This window comes from Nyctereutes procyonoides, unplaced genomic scaffold, assembly GCF_905146905.1.
Source record: "Nyctereutes procyonoides isolate TBG_1078 unplaced genomic scaffold, NYPRO_anot_genome, whole genome shotgun sequence".
In the NCBI taxonomy this organism is placed as follows: Eukaryota; Metazoa; Chordata; class Mammalia; order Carnivora; family Canidae; genus Nyctereutes; species Nyctereutes procyonoides.
This window is the reverse complement of record NW_026575135.1, coordinates 67,652,269-67,662,164: the sequence shown is the minus strand read 5'-3', so window position 1 is coordinate 67,662,164 and position 9,896 is coordinate 67,652,269. Positions and strand designations below refer to the sequence as shown.

The 9,896-nt window shown below is 42.4% G+C and overlaps 1 protein-coding gene across 1 annotated transcript; it reads left to right on the top strand.

The window, feature by feature from the left end:
* Positions 1–549: 549 nt before the first annotated feature.
* Positions 550–6,875, top strand: ARL14EPL (ADP ribosylation factor like GTPase 14 effector protein like). The gene is made up of 3 exons (XM_055301588.1): positions 550–645; positions 2,807–2,946; positions 6,652–6,875. Exons 1-3 carry the CDS (start codon positions 550–552, stop codon positions 6,872–6,874), a joined length of 459 nt encoding a protein of 152 aa, XP_055157563.1. The 3' UTR covers position 6,875.
* Positions 6,876–9,896: the final 3,021 nt, after the last annotated feature.

Here is a 9,896-nt window from a genome sequence, read left to right as displayed (position 1 = left end):
GTATAAAAAAAAAAAAAAGCGGGGACGCCTGGGTGGCTCAGCGGTTAAGCATCTGCCTTCAGCCCAGGGCAGGATCCTGGAGTCCCAGGATCCAGTCCCACATCGGGCTCCCTGCATGGAGCCTGTGTCTCTGCCTCTCTCTCAATCTCTCACTCTCTCTCTATGTCTCTCCTGAATAAACAAATAAAATCTTAAAAAAAAAAAAAAAAAAGCGAAGAAGCTGGATGGGTTTTTCAGGAAACCTGGCTTTGAAAGAAAGAAAAATGTAGGGAGGAAAGTCATAGGACTAAGTTACTGGAGACGTAAGATATATATTTTTTAAAGATTTTATTTATTTACTCATGAGAGACACGAAAGAGAAGCAGAGACACAGGCAGAGACTCCCCACAGGGAGCCTGATGCAGGACTCAATCCCAGGACCCCAGCACATGACCTGAGCTCAAAGCTGATGCTCAACCACTGAGACACCCAGGTGAGGACACCCAGAGAGGATGTATGATATTAATGTATTCCACTTTATCTACCCAATTATTTTTTCAGTGATCAGAAATGAATGACCAATCAGACAAAAACAATTCCACTCACGAGGGACACACAAGTCAAAGTCCTCCTGAGAAAAACTGTCACATTGGACAGAAGCAGCTGGTATGGCAAATGGATATTAGGGTTTCATGGTATTTGGAGAGGTCTCAATTTGGAGATCTCTGAGGTGAGGTGGACTTGGGTGGAAGGTGGGTCCATTCAGGATTTCACAGGAAGGTTCTCTGCTTCTCTATGAATGGGACCTTCCCCTTCCACTTTTCACTCTGGTCCCTGCGGGGCTGGTCCCATTTCACATGTGCCCCTCCTCCCCGCCCGCCACTTACCTCTCTTGATTTATAGCCCAGTGTTCTGTGCAATAAAATCCTGCCCTTGAAGAAGAGTATTTATGGAGAATATAGTCCAGTGTTTTTATTTTAAAAACCCTTGTTTGTTTTTTTTCTTCCCTATTATGTGCTGGTCATAATTCTAAAACTTTGTATATATTAATTCACCAAATCCTTCTCACAAGATGCCCCTGGTAGCCCATTTTGCAAAAAGGAGACTCTGAGGTTCAGAGAAGTGGGAGCTGGCTGGAGGCACGCCACTACCGAGGGGCAGCGCCAAGACCTGGACACAGCTGGCCTTGCCCTCGGGTCTCTGTCCCCAGACTTTTGCCATGCAACGGAGAATGGTAATCGATGGTATGGAGTTGCATTTTTTCATGGCCATACCTAATCACCGAGTTGTTTCATGAGGTTAATTTAAGTTTGTAAAGCAAACCCATACATACACACACCGCGATGAAAACGTCAAGAAACGTGTGTATATTATCTTAGGCAGCCTGGACTAGTATCAAGCTCAATGGACTGGGGATCAGGCCGCGACTCTGTCACTGGTTTGTACACCGAAATGCACACTTTGAAAGTTTCCCTTTTGTTTCCAGGTAAAATATTTCATCTGTATGTCCATCAGCCTGTGTGTTTGGGGGCCATTCAGATGCTTCTCTCCTAAAATCCTTGAGCAGGGCATGCCCTTTCCTCATGACATATGTGCTACATTTTTGAAATAAGGTATCGGGATTTATCAAAGCATCTTTGTTGCTTGTCTCCATTAGGCTTGGTTTCCCTTCCAACTGTAAATGTCTCGGGCCGGTTTCTTTTGAAAATTTCCACTAACACTCTAGAAAGCCATTCTAGGAAAATTTTCTTTTTCAAGTGTGGCTTTCACTGAGAGTGGATCTTTCAGGCTGCATACTGCCTCAAAGCCCTGATGGAGTCCACACACCCAAGGAATGACTGTTTTGAAACCTGTTCGAGAACATGGAAGACAGGGGGAGGGGCCGTGTGCACCTGGGGTTCTCACTGTGGTTTGAGGTGCTTCAGACGCTCCACCTGGGTTTCTCACGCCAACAACTGCAGGACTTTACTCCCTTGTTCTTGTCCTCCATAAAACGCTAATTCTGACTTTCATCCCCACCAGATTTGAGAAGCCACCGGGTATTTTGCAAGTACAAAAGAAATTTTGTTCCTGCTTGGTTTATATATATATAAAAACAACCAAGCAGAACAACAGCAACAACAGCAATGTATATATATATATATATACACACACACACACATAATACATATACACAATATATACATACATATATAGCTATTTATATTTATAAATTTAAATATAAAATACATTTATATTTATTTGTTTGTTTATTTATTTTATTATTTATTAAAGTAGGCTCCACGCCCAGTGTGGAGCCCAATGTGGGGCTTGAATTCACAACCCTGAGATCAAGACCCAAGCACCTGGGTGGCACCTGGGTGGTGCAGATGATTAAGCATCTGACTCTTGATTTTGGCTCAGGTCGGGATCTCAAGATAGTGAGATTGAGCTCTGTCCTCAGCAGGGAGTCTGCTTAAGACTATCTCTCCATCTCTGTCTGCCCCTCCCCTCCCTTTAAAATAAATACATAAATCTTAAAAAAAAAAAAAAAAAAGACCCAAGCTGAGATCGGGAGTTAGAAGCTCAACTGACTGAGCCACCCAGACACACTCCTTTATTTATATTATATGAGTTTTATACTATGGATTTCTTCATTCAGAATCCCCTACCTTGAGGAAATTTACAACATCTTTTGAAATGTGATGAAATTAAGCTGTTTATTTCTCTAAGTAAAACATCTGTACTTTCATGACATTATGGCAAAAGTTACAGAAGGTTTATTTTGATACAACATAAAACAAAATTATCCAGTTCTTACTACCAATATATGTTATTTGTTTCACAGCAACAGATAGAGCGGCAGTTAAAATGCTTGGCGTTTCAAAACCCGGGCCCACAGGTAGCAGACTTCAATCCTGAAACAAGGCAGCAGAAAAAGAAAGCTCGGATGTCAAAGATGAATGAGTATTTTTCTGTAAAATACAAGTAAGATCATGATTTCTTACATTTGATTTGTGGGATTATAAAATACATGAGTTTCTGGCAAAGGAGAGGTTGCCTCTTTTTTATGTTTTAAAAATATCTTTTCTAAAGTACAGTATCGCCCAATGTGTTTGGAAGTTAGTAACTTCAAGAAATAGGCAATAATCCCAAACTAGGAATCAATTTTTTTTTAAAGGCTTCAAGAAGCCCTTGGATTAGAGTAATAGCTTCAGTAAGAAAGATGATGAAAAGTAAGAAAGATGTATCACCAGAAGGAGACTGAGGGAATGAATCGTGGGAATGAATTCAGGTATCAAATATGCAAGGATATATCATAAGTGCAATGATTGCTGATATAGGAAAGATGATACGGTTCAGAGCCAATGGCTAAGAAAGAAATCTTGAGACATCTTTGGTACAAAAAGGTGGTTTTATTAAAGCACAGGGATAGGACCCGGGAGCAGAAAGAGCTTCACTGGGGTCATGAGGAACGGCCCATTCTGTACTTTCAAGTTGGAAGGGGGTTATGGATAGTGTTAGCCTCCCAGGTATTTTGGAAACAACGTTTCCAGGATCCTGAGGGCCCTAGCTATTGTTGGGAAAGGTCATTTATTACTGTTTAGTAAACCCTCAGTCATGAGACCATGCAGATGTATGTCAGTGGGTCATATGCTGCCAACATGGATCTTGGGGGGTAGAGATAAAGGAAGTTTCAAAAGGAATTGTTATATGTTAAAGTAGACTCACAGGGTCCTGGGGGTTGGGCTAAGATTGCCTTTTGCCCTTAGCCAAGAATCAACATCAAGGCTGCTGAGTTCTCAGAGGACTGTCACTCTGCCTATTTCAAGGACTTGTCAGTGGGCTGTAGGTAGTAAAGAAATTTAATAATTTTTTCTACTTTGTTTCCTACATCATTTATTAGCACATCATAAGTATAAGCAAACCCTAAAGAAAAAGGTTGATGAATTTGACTATATTAAAATTAAGAATTTATGTCCATTAAAAGACACCTGAAAAATAATGAAAGACAAACCACAAGATAGGAGAAGCTATTTATAATTTGAAAGATTATGTATCCAAAATATATACAAGTCAATAAGAAAAGGTTAAACATCCAAAGAGAAAAATGAACCAATCAACGAACAGGCATTTTGTAGAAGAAAAGGTTAAGAAACTTTCAGGATATGGAATCACATCAGTGTAGTACAGGGCAGTGCCCCACTTCCCCAGAGAGGCAGTACTTAGTCTGATAATGTCAATGTTGATGAAGCTATTGGTCATGAACTTAGTCTAATATGGTGCAACCACTCTTCAAAAATTTTTAGTATCACCTATATACCTTATGACCTAACATCTTCACTCTTGCTTATATATCCTAGAAAAACTCTCATACATGTACAACAGGGGACAAGTTCAAAAATTTCATAGCATTGCTATAACAGTAAAGAAAATAAGATAGTAATAGTCGGGGATCCCTGGGTGGCTCAGCGGTTTAGCGCCTGCCTTCAGCCCAGGGCGTGATCCTGGAGTCCTGGGATCGAGACCCACATCGGGCTCCCTGCATGGAGCCTGCTTCTCCCGCTGCCTGTGTTTCTGCCTCTCTCTGTGTTTGTCTCTCATGAATAAATAAATTTTAAAAATCTTTAAAAAAAAGATAGTAATAGTCAAAATGCCCATCCATGATGGAAAAGATGAGAAACTTGTATATTCTCAGTGGAATATACAAGTTATACAGTGGAATGCATATAGAAGTGAAAATATTTGAATAACAGCTAGATGTACCATCATGAGTAAGTTGCAAATCACGACATAGGGAAATGCAATGTGCTTGGGGATTCATACACATGTAACCGAAACAGGGAGATGATTTTTTCCCCACCCAACACGGGGCTTGAACTCACGATTCCAAGCACCAGGACTCCGAGATCAAGAGTTGCATGCTCTACCAACTGAGCCAGACAGAGACTTGGTTTTTATAACCTGATTTTTGTAACATGATTATGACATGATTTTTGTAACAGCAAGCTGTGGTTCCTCTTGGAAGGTGGGGTTGAGGGATGCAGTGGGCAGGGCATGAAGAAGATGTCAACACTGTTAGATCCTTTATCAGGTTGGGCAGTGGGCATGTGGAGGTTTGCTTCATCTTTTTTATTTGTGCATGTATGTTTTGCATGCTTGTGTGTGTATGATAATTCAGAATTTTATAGAAGATAGCATCAGGTGGGCAGGAAATTATAAAATTTGCCTGTTGGTATCTGAGTTAAGGTGAGGGAATAATTTGGGTTGAGGCAAAGGGACCAGGACAAGGTCCCATATGGGCTCTCTGGTGGCTTCATGACCACCCACTCCCCGATTTCCATAATGGATTTTAAATCCCCTGGTGTGCTGACATCTGAATCTCCTGGTGGGTGTGGCAGGGGGTGGGAAGCCCTCCTGCCACAGACGAAGTGCTTTAAATATCACTCTTCAGTGGAAGGTATTCCTGTAGAAGGAAGAACATTAGGCGGCAGGCCGCGAGTCTCCATAGCGATCCTCTACCTTCCCTGCTTTGTTAGGAGAAGGAAGGAGAGGGGAGAGCATTACTGTGTCTGCTTCAGGACAAAGGGTGGAGAAGTTTCCTAATCTCACCACACGAGCTGAGGGCCAGCCTTTTTTTTTTTTTTTAATTTCCAATTCTTAATAATGGATATAGGCTGTCCTGAGACACTTTTCTTATACTAAGGCTTTCAAGCAGCTCAATTTTGAAAAGGTTTATTTCAAAAGAACCTGTATTTGAGAGGCTGGTAAAATTCTTGTGAATGCTTTCGCCTCCTGGACGATGGTGGGGCTGGCAGAGGAAGGGTGGGAACCCAAAGCTGGGGTGCAGCCCCTGATGAGCCTCTAGCAAGGAGCTTCTTGCCCACGCACAGCGCTTACCAGGGGTCCCACCTCGGTCACCTGCTTTCTCCCTCCGCCCTGGGTAATGGGCAGAACCAGAAAGGAACAGAAGCAGGGGCCCCTGGAGACTGTTAACAGAGGAGGGGTATGTGTGTGTGTTTTCCTGTTGATGGAGCAGTCAGAGACAGTTCTAACATTTATCTTAAGTCATTAAAAAACAGAATCATATTCACCAGAGTGCTTGTTTGTAGAAAGAAAAAAGTGTAATTTATCAGGGAAAGTTCTTATCAGGAATGCTTATAGTCTTTTTTTTTTAAGGTTTTATTTATTTATTCATGAGAGATAGGAAAAGAGAGAGAGAGAGAGAGAGGCAGAGGGAGAAGCAGGCCTCCTGCAAGGAGGGACTCCCACATCAGCGGGACTCGATCCCAGATCCCAGGATCACACCCTGAGCCAAAGGCACATGCTCAACCACTGAGCCCCCCCAGGCGTCCCAGGAATGCTTATAGTCTTAAAGACAAGTTGGGGGCAGGGCATTTGTAGGAAGAAGCTTCTATCCAGCTGGTCTTTATAACCTGCTCTGGTGCAATATTACTTTCCCCGGCACGCTGGAAGAGCGAAGGGTACTGTCAGGGACTAGCCTGGCCCTGTTGGAAATTGGTAGAATTTCGACGGGGCACCGCTGCGGGAGACTATTCTGAAGCGTGCCTGGGTCATCCTTGGGGTGCTCTTTCCTAGGAATTAAGGGATCGTACTTACGAGGGTTGCTGCATGCTGGTTCTTTTTTTTCCATGCTGAGGAAACTGGTCCTGTCATCTGTTTTCCTGGCAGAGTCAGGAGGAAGTACGACAGAAGTGGCAGGCTGATGTGTAATGACGCTGATCTGTGTGACTGCCTGGAGAAGAACTGTCTGGGCTGCTTCTACCCTTGCCCCAAGTGCAATTCCAACAAGTGTGGGCCCGAGTGCCGCTGTAACCGACGGTGGGTGTACGATGCCATTGTCACCGAAGCCGGCGAGGTGGTCAGCTCGCTGCCCTATCCCGTTCCTGACTAGGAGCTGTTGCACGCAGGCTGCTTTGGTTCTTCTCTACAGCCAAGCCAACCTGGATTTTAGGGCGTGGGGAAATGTTGGGAAGGCATACGGAAGACTCCTCTTCTCTGCAGCTGCAGAACAGCGTAGAATGGGCACTCACTCTGGGGCCTTCTCACCCTGTCTTCTCAGACGGCTTCACTTTGTAACCAGAGACTGACAGCGTCACCTCAACGACACCTCCATCTCGGCTCTCAAGTTGAAAATCTCTTTACTTTTCACTGCCCGAGACAATGTAGTTTTAAGATGTTCAGAATTCCGCAGCTGCGAGCTTTTCTTACATAGCACACAAAATCATGAATTACTAAGACCCAGTTACCCTTACAACCTTACCTACCACCACCAGTTCCAAGCCAGAATTGCTCTTTCAATTATAAAAGACCCCCAACCCCCATGCCTTGTGATTTTGCACTGTATACCCCATAGTCTTTTTTTATTAATGTTTTGATAACAGTAGAATTGAATTTAGTAACACTTGTCAATATTTTTATGAAGAATTTGTACTTATATAGCTGCACTTGAATGTCCTAAAAGCTAGTGGTTTACTTTTTTTTTCATTTCAGGATCAGTATTTTCAAAAATTTTTTTCCAAAGGGAGGAAACAAGTTATTACGTAAAAGTGAATTGTATGTCAGCTCATGTTGATGTGCAGTTGATTTGACATGTGATGTGATTTTTCTCAATTCTGATACATCGTAGGAGGTGTACAGAAATTTGAATTAAGGCTTCTTTGAATTTGTTTTTTGTTTTTGTAAGATTTTTATTTTTAAGTAATCTCTAGACCCAACACAAGGCTTGAACTCATAATCCTGAGATCAAGATTTGCATGCTCCACTGACTAAGCCAGGTACCCCTCTTTGTCAGTTCCAAAAGCATTCATCTCTACACAATACACATGTGCCAGGGAAAGTTCCTAATAATTCTTGACTTTTTACTTGATGGGATGTTTTGGGACTAAAACAACAAAAATCCTAAAAGCCATGCTGTAGTCACAGCATTTTCCTGTATGTGTAGCAGGAAAACTTACTCTGTCTTCCACATAATTTCCTGGGTTTTCCAGCTTCAAATCACTTTCACTGAGCCTCTTCTTACTTTTGTGAGCCAGGTGCATCCAGTTCACTACCTTGAACCATCATGTCCTGCGAAGAAGGCAGAGATCAAGTTGCACGAGCATGATCCTCTGAAATGCTCACCAACAACGTGCCAGTCAAAAGGAGTGGGCGCTTCTTTTGGTTTATATTTTGTTTTGTTTTGAGAATAACTATTGTTTTATATATATTTTTAAATTTTTATTTATTTATGATAGCCACAGAGAGAGAGAGAGAGAGGCAGAGACACAGGCAGAGGGAGAAGCAGGCTCCATGCACCGGGAGCCCGACGTGGGATTCGATCCCGGGTCTCCAGGATCGCGCCCTGGGCCAAAGGCAGGCTCCAAACCGCTGCGCCACCCAGGGATCCCAATAACTATTGTTTTATAAATGGCTGACCAAGTGCACTGTGTTATGGCTTATTTATTTTTAGAAGCATGTAATTTTAAATTTGAAAAGGAATCTCGCATGTTGTCTAGCTAGTGAAGTAGTCAGCAGATAATAATCGAGAGGTTCTTGTGTGCCAGGCATCAGGCAAGGCACAGGGTACTGGGCTATAGACTAAAACTCATCCTGTGTTTTATACAACTGAGGATTTAGCCCCAGTGAGATAAAATGAGTCAGCTAAGGACACACAGAAGAGCTGGTAGCCTGTATTTTGAACTCCATGACTAGGTCAGTGTTGTTTCCCTGACGCCAAGTATTTCCCTGATTTGCCTGATGGTAAAGCTTCTTTAACTGCTTTTAAGAATGACCCCATCCCAAACTTCAGGAATCAGAACCTCTGGGGATGAGGCCTGGAAATCCACGCTTGTCATCCAGTTCAGTCATCCAGGTAAGACTCATGACCAGATAAGTTTGAAAAACACTGCCTTATCACTAGCTGTCCTATTTTCATGTTAAAAACAAAAATAATCTTAGGCAAATTAACCTTCAAGTATCTTTCCCTTTTGTCTCTTGTCATCATTTATGTCTTAAACATTAGGTGAGATAATCTGATTTAAAATGGACATTTTTTTAAAGATTTTATTCATTTATTCATGACAGAGAGAGAGAGGCAGAGACACAGGCAGAGAGAGAAGCAGGCTCCCTGTGGGAAGCCTGTTGAGGGACTCGATCCCAGGACCCCTGGAGCGTGACCTGAGCTAAGGCAGATGCTCAACCACTGAGCCACCCAGGTGTCCCTAAAATGGACCGGTTTAAAAAGTGTGTTGGGAAATTATGTTGGTGAGTTTTCTGAGTTAAGCAAAAACTAAAACTAACAGACAGCGTGATTACTATGCAAACACCTCATACTGCTTTTATGGAAACCCAGCCAGAACATTTGATGGAGTGCTTTTTTTTTTTTTTTTTTTAATTTTTATTTATGATAGTGACAGAGAGAGAGAGAGGCAGAGAAATAGGCAGAGGGAGAAGCAGGCTCCATGCACCGGGAACCCGATATGGGATTCGATCCCAGGTCTCCAGGATCGCGCCCTGAGCCAAAGGCAGGCGCCAAACCGCTGCGCCACCCAGGGATCCCCTGATGGAGTGCTTTTTTAGAAATCACATTATTTCATCTTGATCTATTGCCAATTCTATGCATTTTTTAAAAGGTCCTTGCACTAAATGATCATTGCAAAAATAAATTTATGTGAATTGTCAGATACTTATTTGGCAAGTGTCTAATTTTGTCACAAAATGAACAAAGCTCTCTAGTGATTTGAACTGAATTCAGATTAACAAGGAGTATAGCCGAACTGTCTGGTGACATTAACCAAGGAAATTATCAGTACAACAGGATATTCCTTTTGCTGCTTGGCTCTCTCTTAATGCTGGTGGTGTGCCTTCATGTATATGTTAGAAATTGTAGGTATCAGGTTGTCGTTCTGTAATGCCTTGAAAACTGAAACATATAT